We start from the raw sequence: 18,872 nt of genomic DNA on the forward strand, positions 1-18,872 counted from the left end.
GAACGTTGATGTGTTAAAACTTTCGAATGTGGGAGGAAGCGCGTTTGAACGCGGAGTTCGGATCAGCAATCGATATATTTTACTTTTCAAGTGAGAGAATTGTCGTCAAAGTTCACAATTGTTCTCTAGTGTCTTAAATAGTCGCGTCATTTTTAGATATGAAGTAGGCCCTGGTTCCACATTAGTTTCGGTGACAGAAAGCATGATCACAATATACATACTTGCAAGCTTCGTAAGCTGACCAACAGATCGCAGTGCTGGGCATCGCAGTGACAACGCGTGGTCTTACACCTTTGAAAAATCCCCGGAAACCCTCCCTTTGATACAATATTCTTGCGCTGTCCTTGAAACCGCTGACATTTCTCAATTCGGTATCTGTCGCTGTGCCTCTCGTCTGTAGCATAGTTTTCATGACATCCATAGGAGTGGTAAGCGCAGCTGCGAATCCTCCCGCAAGCGCACCAGCAGTACAATGCGACAGTGGGTCATACTTTTTGGCGGGGTTCATGGTCGTAGAAAGCGTTTCGTATGCTAAGAATTGTAATGATGTATATGGAATTGTCATCGAGAGTGTCGTCGGATACGAGATGAAGAATGCCTTAACCCCTTCACGTTTGTAAATGTATCTCGCGCAGTCGGGCATCGATTTGTACATTTGTCTCGAATTATGCATTTGCATACGCTGCTTGATTACTGAAAAATATTAGCCTGATGCTAGTCGCAGGCATCTCATAGTTCCTACCGTCAAAGGGATTCATCAAGGCGTCGCTAACCGTGGTTGCGCAAGCTCCGCTCAGTGCTGTCGGTTTGTTAGCCAGGCCGCGCAACTAGAAATTCCACCAGAGCTCACCAGCAGCAAGAGGGTGATGAACACCAGCTTGGTTAGCGCCCATCATATGCTTCACAGCTTCGTAAGTCAGGAAATAGACAGCATGCGCAGGTCCTATCAAAACGTGAGTATCTACCATTGCTTGCCCATCGCCCATTGTACCTACCAGCCCCAACCACCACGCTGGACATTCCTCGCCATAGACTGAGGATTCCCTCCCCCGTGGCTATCCGATAGCCTCCCTGTATCATTCCATTGTAAACGGCAGACGGTGTAGGATTCAGAATTTGCATGCGTGTCTGAACCATAATTAGCCCAAGGACCCCGAGACCAAGGCCAGCCATATTTTCATACCTTGATAGCATCAATCGGATACATAACCGTATGTTCCTATCAGATCATCAGTCCCCGACCACAATCGCATTCGTTCTCGACCTCTAGCAAGACCTACAGCTATACCAGCGAAAGCGCCCGCCGTCAGGTTTTGCAGCACCGAGAAATTTGGTGGCAGGCCCTCATAGCTGCACCACGCATGTCAGCGGTTCGCAAATCAATGTGGGCGTATTGCACCGGAAGTTCTACATACTCGTACTCTTCCACAGGTTCTGTATTTGGCTGGGCCATTTGGGCGGCCGCGGCCACAGATCCTCCTCCGTACGTCTTGGATTGCAGAGCCAGGATGACGACTACCAAAGAGGATAGCGGTAACGACGGTCGATTGAATATCGTAGATGGTGGGCGCAGGAACTCGAACGGTGCTCCTGGAGCTTGACGAGTCTGCGGTTGGGGGTGGGGGTGGTCGTGGGCGAGTCTTGAGAAAATGTCAAAAAAGTCGTCGAGCGTGGATGATGAATGAACCTTTGATGATTTTGGCTAACAGGGGAGGCAAATGACCGCTCGGCGAACAAGACGAATTCGCCGTTCGTAAATACTGACTTCCCAAAACGTGGGATTTTGTTTTTGAAGCAATCAAATGGTATAATGAGAAATAGAAATACTGAGTGTACCTGGAATTGATTATTTCAAAAGCGTTTGTTGTCTCGTACGTTGGTGTTGGTCAGAGATGATGGACATGCTCGATGGACCGCGTTGCTGCCGAGACCAGACTTGCACTAGAGAGCTAGGTACTATCTCCTCTTTGAACTTGGAACTTTCCCCTCTGCTTCCACAAGTCTCGAGAGAATTACACATCGTGCCTCGGAATCTATCTAGGCGCCTCCAGCTACGTCTAGGCAATTTAGTCTCATCAACTCCGCTTCCCAAGTCTCGACAATAAACTCGTTTTCTTGACAACCAGGGCACGCACACGCATCTCCTCGCAGCCTCCGTAATCGCAACAAACTCCTCGGATCTGATAAAAATCGAGCTGCAGCTGCGCACAGTCCACACGCTCTGGGGCCCGGGGAGCTCGAGGAAAACACTCGCAGCTGCAGCCTCATCGTCATTTCAAGGCCGAAACGTACGACCTTTGATCAAACTCACACCACAACGCAACGCGCTTTCTCAATTCCCATGTAGAGTTGTTTAGATTCCCATGTATTGGATGCCAGCTTTCTTCTGGGGATCTCTGACCTGCTGTAGCGGATTTTCCATTATCCGAAGAGACAAATCCTGCCTACGAAATATTGTCTATTTCGTAAGTAAAGTTTACACCGCTCTTAATTATATCCCAATGTAAGAGAATTTAATGGGTTTTATATACCCTGCGTGGATGGTAAATCACTGGCAATCAAGCCAAAAGAGAATCATCAGAACAGGAAGACCGTAATGAGGTATAGATTGATGATAGATGCTTCACTAATATCGATAAAAAGTACTCCTCCAATGCGCGCCCAAAAATAACATACACCAAAACACCGATGCGTCGTGCCAATCAGATATTGACACCAGCTCTATCCGTTTGCGCCTTCTGGTATTCGTAAAGCAGACCCAAAACGCCTACGCCAGCACCTGCATGATCAGCTTCGTCCTCCTCATCAATGTCCGTGCCTCGAGTGGGTGATGTTTCCCATCTCGACTCCCCGAGTCCAGCCGTACTCTCGAATGGATCTCGCATGGAAGAACTCCGCTTCGAGAGTCGTCCAGGTCGTCCACTATCTTCATCTTCTATAGCTTCTTCAGCTATGTTATTCCGAAGGTGATGCCGTGATTTCGCACCACGATGGACACTCCGTGCCCCGTAACTAGATTGATGAATGGGATCAAGAAGCATAGATGTCATGGGCGACCCATGTGTCGGTACAGCTCCGAATCGAGGAGTTCGCGCGGCTTGGGCTAAAGCATTTGGTGCTCGTATGGGACGTCGTTCACTACGCCCCATCCTCGACGACTGCAAATCTGCAGCGAGAGATGGAGATTGCAGTCCGGGGAATGTAGGCGGGTGATTGAATTCATACCGCATACCGGGCGCCGCATGTTGGTTCGAGTTAGGTTTTGCTTGGTTAACATACTTATCAACAAAGCCATAATACGATGCGGTCATCTTGCCATGCTTTGTAGAATAGTAGTCATCTCTGGCATCGGCCACCGGTGCCTGGCCACCGTTCCTACCGTCGCCACGTTTGAAGTCGAACACCGCAAAGGAGCACACGTAACCGACTCCGTCGACGTGGACCGTAAACTCTCGGAAGAAATCGATAATTTGGTCGGCGCATCTCGGAAGGCTGACACCGAGCACAAAAGGAGTAGCAATAATGCAGAATATCTCTTGAAAAAATTGCAAGAGCTTCATTTGATAAAGTGATGAGAACTCACGCATCACATCGTTTGTTTCGAGGCGGCCCTCCCAATGAGGTGGCCCGTAGTGCGTGTATTGGATGACGGATCGCATCTCCTGCTCAGGATCAAATACCCCGTTTGGCTCTGGAACGGAACCGCTCATAACTGCCCATATAGCACCAAGTCCTGTAATCCACAAAGCGACACTAGTGTCACCAGCAATCTCAAAGCTGAAAAACATCTCTGGGTCTAAAAGAGCAGCAATCGATAATACGGCAATGATTGATCCAGTCACAAACATGACGAATGTCGCGAAATGGCCGGTCTTGACTTTTGGAAACTGCTCCAAATAGCGGGTTGCGAAGAAATAAGACATGTTCAGACGCTCGTGAAACATGTGCTCCAATTCATTGAATTCTCGGAATTTCCACTCTGCTAGCGGAGTATAAGATCTTTGGCCAATCGTCGACGGATTCTTTTTGTATTCCTGTTACCGTTAGTCTATTTCAGCTACTTTCCAGCAGAAAAACTCACATTGAAGTAGCGAAAGAAGAAGAGGACCATATAATAAGGTACCACTACAGGTATGGCAAAAGCGTTGAGCAAGGCACAGATTTTGAACCTGCGCTTCAATCCATCACTCAATTCCCGTCGCTTAGAGTCCTTCAAGAATAATTGAGACACTTGATTAGACTGGAAAAAGACAAAATCCATGATGGTAAAGTCAAGCATCAACAACAGATGTCGTGAAAATAACTGTCGGCCTCCCAAAAATGGTAATGGCAAGGTTAGATCTAGGATCTCCTTGTTGAACATAGCAATCAGGTAGTTCTCTCTCCGCATGAGCCTGTTTGCAATGTCATGAGCGTCCAGTCGTTCTTTCGAATTCTTTCCAATGAATTTGCGGTTTTCAGATGAAATCTTCTCCACCAGGCTTGGATTTGCATCTCTCATCGCCATTATTTTCGCGACAACGGTCTGCCAGGTCACCGTCTGCATCTCAATCTCTGGGATCTCGAGAAGATGGGTAAAGAAATCGCGAGTGCGGAATAATCGAGGAAGTATGACAAAAACGAGGCTGTATAGTTGAAGGAGCACGTAAAAGCAAAATAACCAGATGCCAAAACTGGTAAATCCCGAGATCTTCGTTGTACACTTCGGTATTATCACCTCAGACAGTCTCTTTTTGCTCGGTATTAAACGATAGTCAACACACTGCGTGAGGAATACCAAGAACACCGCCAAAAACACCTGCTTGCTAAGACGAATTAGTCTCCTGTGGCTGGAAACAGCGGAATTGACTTACGCAAATGACAGACTTCTTTCAAGCAATATACACGCGATCCCCCGTCCCTTATAATAGTCGTAAACTTCGTGCATAAAACCATCAATGTCAACAACATTATTCCATCTCCACATCGCCTTGTCTTTTGCACTGCCTATAAAAAGCCTCGCATTCGTTCTTCTCGGCGTCTCGCCAATGGACGGAGCTCTATTTTCTTGATGAAGTTGCTGCTGGGCTTGAGCAGTCTCCCAGTGAGCTCTATTTTCTCTGCTCGGTGGTCCTGGAATTGCAGATGAACGTTTTTGTTTCGAACTTCGATGTGTCGTCGGCTTGCTCGTAGTACTAGGACCTACCATATCGTTTCCTTCAATCAAGAGTGATTCAGGTACGTCGTCCTCCTCATCATCTTCCAATAGTCTGGGGGATTGTGATAGAAACACCGACGCCGGCCCATCGTTGCCATGCCGCCCATCTTGTCGACCCTGCGACTGGGCTCGATCACGGTTCAAGAATGTCGTACTTGTAGTGGTGATTCGACTATCCTCGCCATTAAAGACCTCCGCATTATCGAAATGATCATCTGCATATCGCAAATTCTCCTCGTCCAGCGCCAAGCCAGCTTGATCTTCAATATCTAACTCGGACGGCTCGTCGTGTGCTCTAAGTTCCTCGTATATTGACTGTCCGTTGTTCGTTGGTAAGAATTTCGACAGGAGATTCGAGGTCATCATATTGGCGAGATGCGAGAATGCGGCAACAACACTTTGGTAAGACCGTCTGCCTACCAAAATGCAAATAATCTAGCTATCGTGCTGGTACTGGTGCTGGCCAGATACCCAAGAACTAGCAGAAGTTCCCCAGAAGATGCCGTTATCAGCTCGTCCAACACAATAACGTCATGCTGGTTCAAAGAAAGAATGATAAGAAGTTGGGCAGCAGCTTCCACGTATCTGCCATGTTATGTGAATCTCACAAGACGACCAGATAGATGGTGCAGATGCCTTGTTGAATCACCGTATGGAGATGGAGCACACGCGCAAGAGGCGAGTGACTACTTCCGGGAAGCGCTAGCAAGGCTGCACCCCATAAACACCCTCCCCGTTGCTCAGCCTTGTCTTTGTGGCCACCGAACCAACAGGGTGCCAATTGATCTTGTCAGGTGACTTACGTTCCTGACTGAAAATGCTACATTTCTCAATATATGTGCGTGCCTCAGGCATAGAAGACAACCCAAACACCTTGCCATAACAAAACTTCAACCACACCCTTAGCCGCTGGATGTTCTTATTCCTGCGATGGTCGATTATTTGACTCGTAAGCATTCGGGTCCGACTGGTAATGTTGAACCACCGTTATCGCCTTCTGGAGCTCAACCATCAAGAAGCAACCCACTCGCAGCAAAAGTCACGAGTGTCCTTTCTGCGTCCTATGCAGACTCGGATTTGAGAGACGCACTAGATCTCTTGGATCAGCGCAATGTAGTGAACAATGCTGAGACCCGTCGGCAAATCCGACTCGATGTCCAGAAGGACGTCATTGAAAGTAATGGAGATATCATCAAGGAATTTGGTCATGTAGCGGAGGTGCGTTATCCAGGGAATAGGGTCGAGAACTTAGGCTTATGCGTGGCAGCAACTCCGGCGTATTGGACTTACTATTGCAAGTCTCAATCAGGGTTGTGAGGAGATGAAGCGCCATATTTCTTCGGCTCACCAAGAAACCGCCCCAGCGCTGGAGGAAGCGTCCGAGTTGATGAAGCAAAAGTCTCAGGTCGAGGAGAAACAGCAGCTATTGAAAGCTTTCAGCACACATTTTGTTATGTCAGAAGATGATGTTGCTTCCTTGACTTCCACGGCTGAACCGGTCGACGATCGCTTCTTCGCAGTTCTGAGCCGGGCCAAGAGGATACAAACGGATTGTGAGATTTTGTTGGGAACTGAAAACCAGCGACTGGGTCTCGAGATAATGGAGCAAACCTCTAAAAATCTCAATGGAGCATTTCAGAAGCTCTACCGATGGATCCAACGCGAATTCAAAACTCTTAATTTGGAAAATCCACAGATCAGTTCTTCAATTAGACGAGCTCTCAGAGTCTTAGCCGAAAGGCCATCTCTCTTCCAAAGCTGTCTAGACTTTTTCGCCGAAGCTCGAGAACACGTGCTTTCAGACGCTTTCTATACTGCGCTGACGGGAAGATCCGTAAATGGTGAAGAAGACACTACAGTGAAGCCTATCGAATTAGCTGCCCATGATCCTCTTCGTTATGTTGGAGACATGCTAGCATGGACTCACTCAGCAACCGTCAGCGAGCGAGAAGCACTCGTGGTGCTCTTCATTTCAGATGGTAATGAGATTGCTAAGGGTATCCAGGCCGGTAGGGAGAGCGAGCCATGGAATAAAATTGGAGAAGACGATGGCGAGAACAGCGAGTTTGACGGAAATAAAGCTCTAAATGAGCTCGTTGATAGGGATGTTGCTGGGGTCGCAAGAGTGCTCCGTCAGCGATTCGGGCAGGTGATTCAAAGTCATGAAGAAACTATCCTGGCCTACAAAATTGCGAATCTCCTCAACTTTTACCGCGTCACATTCGCAAAGCTTCTTGGAAACGATTCTATCCTCCTAGAATCTTTAGCAAGCCTCGAAGAAGCTTCTATGCGGCAATTTCGGGTGTTGATGCAAGACCACATTGCCGGTCTACAGGTTGAACATCAATCCCCGACTGCAAATCTAAGCCCACCTGAATTCTTTCAAGATGGTTTGAAACAGCTTAAGGCTATAATGAAAACTTACGAAACTTCTTTTACTCCAGACGATACTAGAGAGGCAGACTTTGTTTCTATATTGAAAGAAGCTTTAGATCCCTTCATCGAAGCAAGCAAAACCATCTCAGGAGATCTTAAAAAACCTGCTAGCATCATATACGCGATCAACTGCCTTTCATTAGCGCTGGATACTCTAGTACCGTTTGATTTTACACAAATTCGAGTTCAGGAGATCCGAAGTATGATCGAAGGACATTCCGCCGAACTAGTCGAATATCAATACTCCTATTTCCAACGTGGTTCGGGTCTACAAGCTCTACTGCAAGCATTGGCTCCGTTATCAGAGAGCGAAGAAGACATCAAATCAATTCGGACCCTAGGGCCGTTCCGACCCGATGCACTAACTCAAACTAGTCAGTCATTAGACGACTTCCTGCCTTCGGCATTGATGGATGCGATGGAGAATTTGAAATTTCTGCAGAGCTCTAAGATTGCGAGGCACGTTACTGAGCAAGCGGCGGATAAGTTTTGTGAAGATTTTGAGCAAATAGAGGGAAAACTAATTGCTTGTGATGAAGTCTGCGGTCAGGATAATGATGAAACAGAGGAACCCGAACCATTACGTGCTTTCTTCCCTCGTACGAGTGGTGAAATCAGGGTTCTACTCTCATAGTATGGGACGAATCATCAAGCCTTGATGATTCGTGACGGTCAAGCTCAAAATAGCGGGCAACAATACACGTATATCACACAGGAATAATCGTTCCTTGGATCATGTGCAATATGTGTAGATTATGTATGTGCATCATCTTCGAACATCTCTATATATACATTGCCGCCATGCTTCTTCCATTCGTTGTGTCTGAGAAATGCTCGAATGGGGCATTTAGCGCCTCTCTAAACGCCTCTGCATGATCTAACGTAGACAGTTCCTCCTCCAGAATTCTCCAGCACGTTCCTACCACCTGAACCGGAGAGCAAGCACTTGTCGTTTAATCGATTTGAGACATTACCCCCTGATATATCAATCGCAAAGGTCACTTGACGTTTTCCCCTCTCCCTACAAACTTATAATGTACACTAGATCATCCCGAATTCCTCGAATAAACCCAACCCATAGGATCAAACAGCGCCCCTAAATACCCCTCCCCCATCCCAAACTCATGCACCACATCCTCCGCCTTCAGCGTCCTCCCAGCTTGCACCATATCATACACCTGCGCATTGAAATGCATATCAACACCACACTCTCTCCCCCTCTTCAATAAATACCCAGTGATATACTCAATCTCCGTTTCCCTATTCGCGCGCACATCCTGTAACATCGAAGATGTGTTCGCCGCAGTTTTGTCTGCTACGGCTAGGACTTTCAACTCTAATTCCTCGATGGAGAATCGAGTGGGGACGTCAAGATCTTCGGATGGATCGAGCGCACGGATTTCTGGCAGATTTTGGAGCAGTTGCGATATTTCTGATAGTAGGAGACGCATGAGCTGTACGATTGGGGGTTGTGTGAATAGTTCTCCGTTTTTGCAGGCAAATATAGCTGTTAGTGGGTTTATGCAGGCGTTGACTACTAGTTTCTCGAGTTTGCGGAGGCGGAATTCGGGGTAGGGGATTGTATCCGCGTTGAGGATGGTGGAAGATGTGAGGAGGTTTGTCAGTGCCGAGTTGGTTTCATTGAGTCCGGTAGAGGAAGAAAGTGTAAGTTCTGCTCGTCCGGCTAGGATTGACGAGAATGGACCATTTGAGAAAATTCCATGGGTGTTGATTGCTTCGATAAAAGTTCCAGTGTCTTGTAGATGGTATTTTGGGTTTTTCGTTGGCTCTTTTGAGGTTGGAAATATGCCCATCCCATTCTGTGTTAGTAGGATCGTAGACTGTGGATTCAGTCGATGCTTGACTGCCGAAAGAGCGGAAGCAGTTCTTGTCGCTTTTGTTGCTACTATTAAGTTTGAAATGATATCTGTGGTTGATGGTGAAAGGACTTCGACCTTGTACTCCCCCGATGCTGAAATCGTGTTCCCGGTAGTGAGTGATATGGTTTGATTGGCCTTTTCCCAGTCATCAAGAAGACTTTCACGATGTAATAACAGCGTTACTTGAGGAGGGTGGGGTACTACTGAGATTTAGTAACCATATGTCTTCAAGTCCGGGATATATCGAGAGCCCCTGTTGAGCATTCTTACCGTTCGCAATAGCATGAGCGAAAAGTCGGCCAACATTCCCTACGCCAAGAATATGGACGCTCTCGGCATAATTGGTCGAACTGTTCATTTCACGTGTATCGTACCAACCTCCTAGAGTCTGACGAATGAGCTTGGAACCATACCGATCACGAGGATTTCCGAACGAAGCTATTCGTGTTCCTCTTGGAATATATCGAAAAGGAGACGATATCATTACTCTTGGTTAGAAAGACTAATGCATTTGCACAGCACAGCGTTCTTTCGTGAGTGTCTCTGTACGTTGCGTTGACGAGTAATCGCGCGACGATGTTTTTGAAGTGGAGCAGGAGCAGATCAGCTGACATGTTTTACTCAAAATGAGATAGGACTTTCGAAGAACTTTTCCGAACACTTGAAAATATATTCCAATTACTACTTACCGATCTATCGAGACTCCAAGCCATTAAGAACGAATGTTCCCAAATTAATTTTGGGACTGGACTTCGACATGTCAATGACTCCTCCAGAGAGTATCTACCTCTTCTCTTTCGGTCAGAGCCCGGAATGTTTGTCGGATCCGGTCGGCTCCGGAGTGTTGGTAATTAAGCGAGATATATATATCCGGTCTCAGTCTTCAAAAGTGACAAACATTACTAATGAGTGCGATGATTTTCTCTTTCTATTGTCCACATCTCACAATAATACCGTATGAATTGTCCCTCTTGGAGTGAAGATTTCAAATCACGGAGAGTTATGAAGTCCATATCCCGAAGCATTATGGGTTTTCAAACAGTACTTTAAGGACTGAAAATGCCAACAATACCTTTTACAAACAGTTCAATACGATCCATTTCACATCCTTTTACATACACCAAATCATAAATCATGACGCGACTTATCGTTGTAGTTGGCGTTACTGGAGTACAGGCGAGTGGTCTTCAACTCATCTGGTTATTACTCTTTTTTAGTACTAACCAATGTAGGGATCTGCTGTTGCTCATACGTTCTTAGGACTCTCGGAATGGCGAGTCCGTGGTATTTCCAGAAACAAATCAAGCGAGGCATCTCAAACACTCATAGCCAAGGGAGTTGAGATTATCGAAGCCGACTTAGACAACAAGGAGTCGCTCATTCCTGCCTTTGAAGGTGCTCATGTGATTTTCTCCAACACAGACTTCTTTGGGCATTTATTCGCCGCGATGGTATCGAACAATGCTTCTTCCAGCCGAACTCCGAATGAAATTGCCTACGATCTGGAAGTCCAACAGGGAGTCAATATTGCAGAAGTTGCAGCATCACCCGCTGTCATGAAAACTTTGGAGCGATTTGTCCTCTCCTCATTATGCGATGCCAGAAAGGCGAGTGGCGGAAAGTACACCACTATATATCATTTCGACACAAAATCGGAGATGAGCCGTGTTATCCAGAGTCGTTTTCCGAAATTGGCAGCACTGATGAGTTCCGTTCTGATGGGACATTATGTTACAAATTGGAAGGCTTTTCCAGCCATGGCTCCAATCAAGCAGCCTGACGGCGGTTTCGTGATCTCCAGACCAGTTCCGGCCGACCAAATGTATCCTTTTGTAGTGGCGCATCGAGATACCGGAGCCTTCGTCAAGGCATTGGTTGATGCGCCTCCAGGGCTGAATCTTATGGGTGCATCTCAATTCATGACTGTATGCGACTTTCTCCTTTGTTCTCCCTCCTAAGCTCCTGCTCTAATTGGCTGCGAAAGAGTTTCATCCTCAGACACTCCTCTTTTCTCTTGAAACATAGAAATATTCATATGCTAACTTCTTGGAGTGGCCAGAGTGGACTAAGACGTGGGGAGATGTTCTTGGTGTAAAGGCAGAGTTTAAGACGGTACCAGCGGAAGAGTTTGTAGAGGGTGTACCAAAACCGTTGGCACAAGAGCTCTCGGATACATATCTCTATCTCGAAGAGTTTGGCTTTGATGGAGGTGATTCATCAGTTGTAGCACCTGAACAAGTAAGTCTCTACCTTGCCACGGGATCTGTCTCTTACTAATCGCGTTAGCTCACTTTCACTGTCCCATTGACGACCAATAAGGAGTATATCGAAAGTGAAAATTGGTCGTCAGTTTTAGAGTCCTAATTTGAGCGTCCTATCACTCTTTTTTATAACCTAGTGTTCCACAGACAATCACCTATCTCGCTATGCTTTAGTAGCTTCTATTACTTATTAGCGTAGTTCTGAATCAGACATACAATTTTGTGCGTCAGACTAGTTGTCTAGGCTCTAGGCTCTAGGCTCTATGTTTTCATGAATACTAGACTCCGGGACGAGTGACAGATCAATTAAACTACATTATTGAAGTAGAGTTCTGTGAAATTGCCAACAAACCTCTAGACGGTTATCGAGCACGTGGTTCGCTGTGTTTAATGAGGTTTGTGAATCGTGATTTGATTTTTCCCTTTGTTTTAGACGTGGATTCGGTAGAATTGATATGTAGACATAACTAAATTCGATAAAATGTATATATTCTCCAATATCAGTAGCACTATATCTAGTACCTTTGTTAGACCTCACGTTGGTCTCCGGACATATTCTAACAAAGTAGTGGTGTTGGTGTGTATGCCTTACAACGCCGTAGGAGAATCAGCCATTATTGCACCATACAGGCATCGACAACTGATTCTCCTGTCGTAGCAAGTCTTTTAAGCAATAAAAAGACCACCATGACACCGTTCCACTTGACAGCCATATACTTACTCCGTGGCAACCGAGACGAGATTAACTTCCTCCGGCGACACTTTTTGAATAGTGTAGCTCTTCCAACCAGCCTTTGGCAGGTCAATCTCCGGTTCTTCTGCTAAGAACTTCATGAACACGCCATGTGTTACAACAACAAAATCAGTTTTCTCCCCACTGTTCGATTTCTCACCCTGTTCTACCAGGCCTCTCCGCACTTTCCTTGCCCGCTCCTGCACTGCTTCGTCGTCTGCAGCAAAAATACCGTCCTTCGACGGCCAGGCATCCCCCAAGCCGTCAAAAGTCAGCCTCGGGAAAGCCTTTTCCAATTCCGCTCGATCGGAACCGGTGTCACAGGCTAGTGCACTACGCTCTTGTAAAAGCGGTTCAATTATCAGGCTTGCACCGTTCTCGACACCTTGTCCAGAGCTCGAATCAAAGTATTGTTTGTCAAGAATGCCGGAAAATGCAGTGAGAGCAGTTTGGATAGCGCGTCGGAGAGGGGAGGTGATAACCACACCAACGCGCCCGGCGTACGGGAATGATTTACCAAGTTCTGCAGCTTGCTCAAAGCCGAGCGAGGTCAAAGAAGGGTCGAGCTTAGAAAAGTCTTTGGTGACATTGTGAACAGATTCGGCGTGTCGGACGAGATGGACTTGGCTCCCGGTCACCATGGTGGAACGTTGGTTTTGACACCTTTGACATCTGGTGCATCAATGTGAATCAATGAATCACACATGTTGACAAAAGCAAAAGGAGCCAGCTGCTGCGATAGAGCCAAGACGCGGTCGAGGAAAGACGCGACACACGCTCCTTTGCACGCCATAGCACGTGTATGGAGGCCGTATCTTCATTTGGTCGGCATCTTCCAGTTCAGCTGGAAATATGCATCGAGGTTATCGCCAAGTTCCTTGGTGAGCCGCACGTGATCGCACGTGATGTCCAGATGCGAGAGTCTCTCGTCGTCGTCGTCGCGGTCTGAGCCTTTTGATATCAAGAGAAGAGTGGAGTGCCCTTCAAAGCCCACACACAATAATGTCCTTCGCAGTGCGCATTCCTCGCCAGCTGTCTAGCCACCTCTCCCGTCTCCGTGATCTTGCCCGGCAGTCTCCTGGTGATGCGGCCCCGCTTCAGGGAAACTACAACTCCCTTCCCAATCGACTAGCTGATGTCTTCCTCCGTACTTGGGATCTCGGCTTCACAGCTTTTGGCGGCCCGCCAGTGCATTTCCAGATCTTGCACCAAAGATTTGTAGAGGGTAGAGGTGGAAAGCAGAAATGGGTGGACGAGGAGACTGTGCGTAAATATCACATGTGTTATTCCTACATATGCGAAATTTTCTTGTTCTGAACGGACCTAGGCTGACGACCAAATATTAGTATCAAGAACTATTTGCAATATGCCAGGGTCTCCCAGGCCCCGGGAGTACGAAGATGATCTTCTGCCTCACATTGCTACACGCTGGCTTCATCCCAGCTCTGTTTGTCTTTTTGATCTGGAGGTGAGTTACACGACTTTATTGCCGAGCACTCATACACCGTCCTGCTCTCGAGGAAGCTCACATACATGTCTACAGTCTTCCCGGAGCAATCGGCATGTACGCTCTGTCTCTTGGTGTCCAGCGTATAAATGAGATTCTGCCCTTACCGGTCTACGCCCTTCTTTCTGGACTAAATGCTTCGACCGTTGGCATCGTAGCACTAGCCGCCGTGCAGCTTGCTGAGAAAGCAATCAAAGATAAGCTCACCCGTATCCTAGTACTTTTTGGAGCGTGTGCAGGTCTATGTTACAATGCATTATGGTACTTCCCCGTGCTAATGCTCATCGGTGGTCTCACCAGCGTCATCTGGGACGGCTGGATGAGTCAAATGATAGGCAAGGCGAGGGCAAAGCTCAATCGAAGAAACAGAGACCCAGAGTCCACAGGAGAGGAATTTGGTGTCACTAATACTATTCAGCTTGATGACCGAACAGACAGCCACGATAATATACATAGAAGGAATGTTACTGCTGCGGGCTCTATCAAATCAAGCAATACAGCATTGGATTTGCAGCATACTTCTGCAGGCAACTCACGGTTAGACGCAGAGCAAGCTGCCAGAAATGATGTCTCAGACCATGTGATCCGTATCAAGGCTGGGATCGCGATTACCGCTGTCTTCTTTGGTAATCATTTCCCATTCGCTCTTCACATTTTTGGACATGCTGACCTGGGGTTGTAGCTTCCTTTACGGCCATTCTTGTAGCACGAGGCACTCTCGAGGCCCCCCCGCTCGCTCTCGATCTATTTGCCAACATGTATCTGGCCGGTACTATCATCTTTGGTGGTGGTCCAGTGGTTATTCCCCTTCTTCGTTCATATGTTGTCGATCCCGGCTGGGTCAGTAGCAGAGATTTTCTGATGGGTCTGGCAATAATTCAGGCCTTCCCTGGTCCCAACTTCAACTTTGCTGTATACCTCAGTGCACTTGCGTTGCAACGCTCGCAGTTTCCAACTGTCTTTAGTGCGTTCTTAGGCTTCCTTGGCATTTTCGTTCCTGGAATCACACTAGCTGTTGCTATGCAGAGCTTCTGGCGGGTGCTACGGACAAAGAAGTGGGTAGTAGACCTACTACGAGGAGTAAATGCGACAGCCGTGGGCTTAGTTTTTACGGCCGTTTACAGACTGTGGGAGATCGGCTATCTCGTACCTGAAGACAGTCGTGGACGGAGTTTGGCATCGGAACCATGGTGGGTCGTAGTTGCGGCAGTTACATACGCGGAGAGTGCCTGGTTCAATGTTCCCCCGGCCGTTGCCATTGTGATGGGCGCCGTGTTAGGGCTTTGCTGGTACGGTGCAGTTGGACGATAATGGTCAAATTTACCGCTTTCTCATACTGTTATTATCTATACTATCAACGTCTTCTTGTAAATAGCTTTGGAGTACTATTTTTAAACTATATGGACTTGGTGGATTGTAGTAAATTATGAAATTTTAATTTCCTTAGTTTAGTGATACTTTAGTAATACGCATTATTTATTTATACCTCTGGAAGATGAAATTCTTCTATTTTCTTTTACTAAATTCGACTAGCTTGTACTCTAGTTACATTGTTACGTTGTATTTTACAGAGACTTGGGTTTTCTGTGCTCGCTTAAATGGTTAAAGGGGGCCAACACCAACAAGCCAAACAACTACAATAGCAATAGTCACATTTCGACGCACACGCAGTTGGCAACCAGCACATGCATTTATATCATAACCCTACTCTTCCCTCCTTTCCAGCCATCATCAAAATTTCCTCCCAATTAATTCCTCTCCTCTTCTTGAATTGAGTGTCCTCTCATCTCGGCTATTCTACGTGGTATCATCTGGCTTCTCTGCGACATTTCAACCCGCCAAAAACAAAACTTCATTGTCCATTAACAGGGCTGGTTACCTCTCCCAGATTTTCCCAGAAAGAACCCTTCTTTGGCTTAGACTATGTAATTGGAGCTCATTTAAACGTTCCCATAGTTCTCAGCACCACACCCGCTGCGGCAAAACCTTCGCATCTCGTTTCATACTGCACACTCAATCAACACTCGTGATCCCAAGAATGTTCGAGTAATAGAATGTTCGAGCAATATAATGTTCGAGCAATAATCCGCGGGATAATTAAATGGGGTGTAACACCACTTCGACTACCCGGGATGGATATGTTTTGTGGTGAGGGAATTATTACCTCTGATGCAATTGTATGGGAACATTCGCGCGTACTTCTTAAGGCTGAGACTTAAGCCCATATTTCGTAATCCCAACATTGTACAACTCACCACATTGGAACTTGCTACCAAGGAGTTCTTCTCTCACATTACAACGGATGGCGGAACGGTCGCTTCACAGCCTCTTTTCATTCAGTTGGTAGGTAATACATTCTACTCGTTGATTCAAGCGGCACGCTCGAAGTTATTAGTTTCTTCATACAGCCATATAGTTTCTGTTAGGGCCTGGTTCTTTATCAGCTCTGAGAGGCTCTCACGATGTATGGTAACGATGGAGGTTTCATCTACGACTTCCATAACGCGATGTTCTGCTTCGGTATGAGAGTTATACTTGATCGTCTCCGGGCTTTTGTCCTTTGAGGAACGACGAAAAAGGGGTTCACGTCTTTTCACTCCCAAAACTTCTATGCTTCTTCACTCTGAGAAACGGAACTTGCGAAGACTTTCGAGCTCCCCGGCTAAACACGGTATCTCCTCTTGTCGGGCGCATCTTACTCACTGACGCCACTGTCCCAAGCGTTCTCGACCCCTTAGTTAATTTTTCCATTTCTGCAATTGTCGGTACCCTTGCGAAGATTTGCTTTCACGCGATGAAGTTCTCTTTGGACTGAATTCGAATGAATTCCATCCAGTGCGATGGGAAACCGTTGAAACGCATTTATGGGGCTTCATAATGTTTGGGAGAGGGTCGAGATATTGTCTCGGTAAGGATAAAGCTATGCTGGAAGCGTGGTACGTGATAGTGAAGAACGCGAGGCACATTGGAAGATTGAAAGTCGGGACGAGAAGGATTGTCAGGCTGAAAGAGGCTGAGCTGAAATTTACATGCCGGAGTAGTAATGGTTGTGAATTGGCTTTGTTTGAGGAGTAAGTTGCTATCTACACTTATTGAAAATATCGTTTATAATATCCTGTTTATCTTACCATATCAGTGATATAAGCTAGAAACGGCTGATCCAATCAAAGAAACTAATGTATAGAGTCTAATAAGGTATTTATTTGATTCAAAATTAAAATTAACAAGTTTTAGGTAGTAGATTTATGTATCCCTCCAGTTCAAATTGGATAAGACCAAATCAAAAAATCACCCATTCGAAGTCTACAAATCTCAACTTCTCACTTCCATTGAATGGCCACATATATCGAGGGGATGGCCAACACCGAGACTAGAGACAAATTCATGATTGTTTCAACATTTTAACACTATTGAGCCTTAACTTGATTTCATTGCAATCAGTACCTCTTAAAAACACTTTTACTTAGAACATGCTGATCCTTTCCATCCACGAAATCTTAACCATCTGACACTTTCTCTCAAGATCTACCCCAGAGTGGTTTGTTATCTGCATTAGAAATGTTTTCAGTGCTGGCTTTATTTTGGGCGCCATCTTCCAATTGAATGTAATTGATATCCTCAACTGTCTTCTTCCGTGATGCCGGCGCGGTGAAGTCCTCACCAGTATTGCTTTTGCTGTTTCGAATCCCTTGGATTCAGCAGTCGTGACGCCACTACGGGAACCACGTATGCGAGACCGCATAGATCTATAGACTGAGGATCCGTACCTCTTTGCTTGTGCTAAGACACCTGGTAAAGTCGACATACAAGCTGCTATGATAGCTATATTGATTTCAACACAACTAATAGGTATAAGAATTAGCGGACTATGACGAAGATCGAGGGGTTATAGGATAGGAATTTCATCTTACGTTAGAGACCCATTCCAAGCAGCGTACCAGAACTTGTCTGTCCGACGGAGGGTTCTGTCAAGAAGAATCAAGCGTGCGATTGATACACCACATGCCACAAACCCAGCGAGGAATATAGCGAGAAGACCAATTTTCTGTCCTGTTCGAACATGCAGCTTCATTATACTAGGGATACGAACAAGGAAAACAAAGATGTCGGAAGCAACATTGAATGCTGATTGAAACATGGTCATGGCATATAGATTCTTGCAAACGCCGACCTTAAGTGCTGCTGCGTTGACACAGCTTTTCAACAGTGCTCCCTGAGCTCCGACGTACGCGATATAGAAGAGAGTAAAAAAAAGCCATTGAAAAGTAGCACGTAAATCGGACGAATCGGTTGACGCCAAATATCCGGATGTAGAGCAGGAAGATGGAGAGTTTGACGAAATAGATCGCGAATGGATAGATGAAAGATGTAGAAGCAAGAAGCAAGAAGCCGTACATTGGACGCCTGAACAAGAATGCTGGCTCGAATATCCCTAATGTGTCGTCCAAAACCCAGGTGGAGCCCATGATATTGAATGATCGAGTGTCCTGTGGATCCAAGAGCAGCCATCGCGCAAGTGTCTATGATAGTTAAAGAACCAAGTTAGAATGTTGAGCTCTAGATAATGGGAATCAAGAACCAAATGATCTCAAAAGCTTACAGTCGTCCCATCCCATGGTATGCAAAATAGCCCCCTTAGCATACAATCTCAAGAGAACTGCAGTCCATACTATTGTCAACAAAACAGTATTTAACGAGATCACTAGGGCATCATGATTTGGGGGGTTGATGAAATTTGGGTTGACTCCAGCTGGTGGTGTTCCACCAGGAAAGTTATACAGAACACTTAGGGGGATTACAGTCGCCGACATGATGATAGTAGCCGTTTGACTCGAGCAACAATCCACAAACCAACTAC

The 18,872-nt window shown here is 46.3% G+C and overlaps 7 protein-coding genes across 7 annotated transcripts; 3 read left to right on the top strand and 4 right to left on the bottom strand.

Annotated features, from left to right (window-relative positions):
* Positions 1 to 133: 133 nt before the first annotated feature.
* Positions 134 to 1,453, bottom strand: GLAREA_10152 (Mitochondrial carrier; the record flags this gene model as incomplete). The annotated part of the gene is made up of 8 exons (XM_008080202.1): positions 134 to 170; positions 222 to 693; positions 743 to 799; positions 851 to 943; positions 996 to 1,128; positions 1,184 to 1,219; positions 1,281 to 1,350; positions 1,416 to 1,453. 8 exons carry the CDS (start codon positions 1,451 to 1,453, stop codon positions 134 to 136), a joined length of 936 nt encoding a protein of 311 aa, XP_008078393.1.
* A 1,249-nt stretch (positions 1,454 to 2,702) lies between these two features.
* Positions 2,703 to 5,563, bottom strand: GLAREA_10153 (Autophagy-related protein 9; the record flags this gene model as incomplete). Its single annotated transcript, XM_008080203.1, has 3 exons — positions 2,703 to 4,034; positions 4,082 to 4,805; positions 4,854 to 5,563. The coding sequence occupies 3 exons, from the start codon at positions 5,561 to 5,563 to the stop codon at positions 2,703 to 2,705; spliced, it is 2,766 nt and encodes a 921-aa protein (XP_008078394.1).
* A 564-nt stretch (positions 5,564 to 6,127) lies between these two features.
* Positions 6,128 to 8,267, top strand: GLAREA_10154 (uncharacterized protein; the record flags this gene model as incomplete). Its single annotated transcript, XM_008080204.1, has 2 exons — positions 6,128 to 6,415; positions 6,465 to 8,267. The coding sequence occupies 2 exons, from the start codon at positions 6,128 to 6,130 to the stop codon at positions 8,265 to 8,267; spliced, it is 2,091 nt and encodes a 696-aa protein (XP_008078395.1).
* Positions 8,268 to 8,679: 412 nt separating this feature from the next.
* On the bottom strand, positions 8,680 to 9,871 carry GLAREA_10155 (6-phosphogluconate dehydrogenase C-terminal; the record flags this gene model as incomplete). The annotated part of the gene is made up of 2 exons (XM_008080205.1): positions 8,680 to 9,713; positions 9,784 to 9,871. 2 exons carry the CDS (start codon positions 9,869 to 9,871, stop codon positions 8,680 to 8,682), a joined length of 1,122 nt encoding a protein of 373 aa, XP_008078396.1.
* A 399-nt stretch (positions 9,872 to 10,270) lies between these two features.
* GLAREA_10156 (NAD(P)-binding Rossmann-fold containing protein) lies at positions 10,271 to 11,877 on the top strand (the record flags this gene model as incomplete). Its single annotated transcript, XM_008080206.1, has 4 exons — positions 10,271 to 10,360; positions 10,746 to 11,438; positions 11,566 to 11,751; positions 11,800 to 11,877. The coding sequence occupies 4 exons, from the start codon at positions 10,271 to 10,273 to the stop codon at positions 11,875 to 11,877; spliced, it is 1,047 nt and encodes a 348-aa protein (XP_008078397.1).
* A 614-nt stretch (positions 11,878 to 12,491) lies between these two features.
* GLAREA_10157 (Phosphoglycerate mutase-like protein) lies at positions 12,492 to 13,148 on the bottom strand (the record flags this gene model as incomplete). The annotated part of the gene is made up of 1 exon (XM_008080207.1): positions 12,492 to 13,148. One exon carries the CDS (start codon positions 13,146 to 13,148, stop codon positions 12,492 to 12,494), a length of 657 nt encoding a protein of 218 aa, XP_008078398.1.
* A 361-nt stretch (positions 13,149 to 13,509) lies between these two features.
* GLAREA_10158 (chromate ion transporter, putative) lies at positions 13,510 to 15,325 on the top strand (the record flags this gene model as incomplete). Its single annotated transcript, XM_008080208.1, has 4 exons — positions 13,510 to 13,770; positions 13,854 to 13,975; positions 14,051 to 14,640; positions 14,697 to 15,325. 4 exons carry the CDS (start codon positions 13,510 to 13,512, stop codon positions 15,323 to 15,325), a joined length of 1,602 nt encoding a protein of 533 aa, XP_008078399.1.
* Between the last annotated feature and the right edge of the window lie 3,547 nt (positions 15,326 to 18,872).

This window comes from Glarea lozoyensis (genome assembly GCF_000409485.1).
Source record: "Glarea lozoyensis ATCC 20868 chromosome Unknown GLAREA13, whole genome shotgun sequence".
NCBI classification, from domain to species: domain Eukaryota; kingdom Fungi; phylum Ascomycota; class Leotiomycetes; order Helotiales; family Helotiaceae; genus Glarea; species Glarea lozoyensis.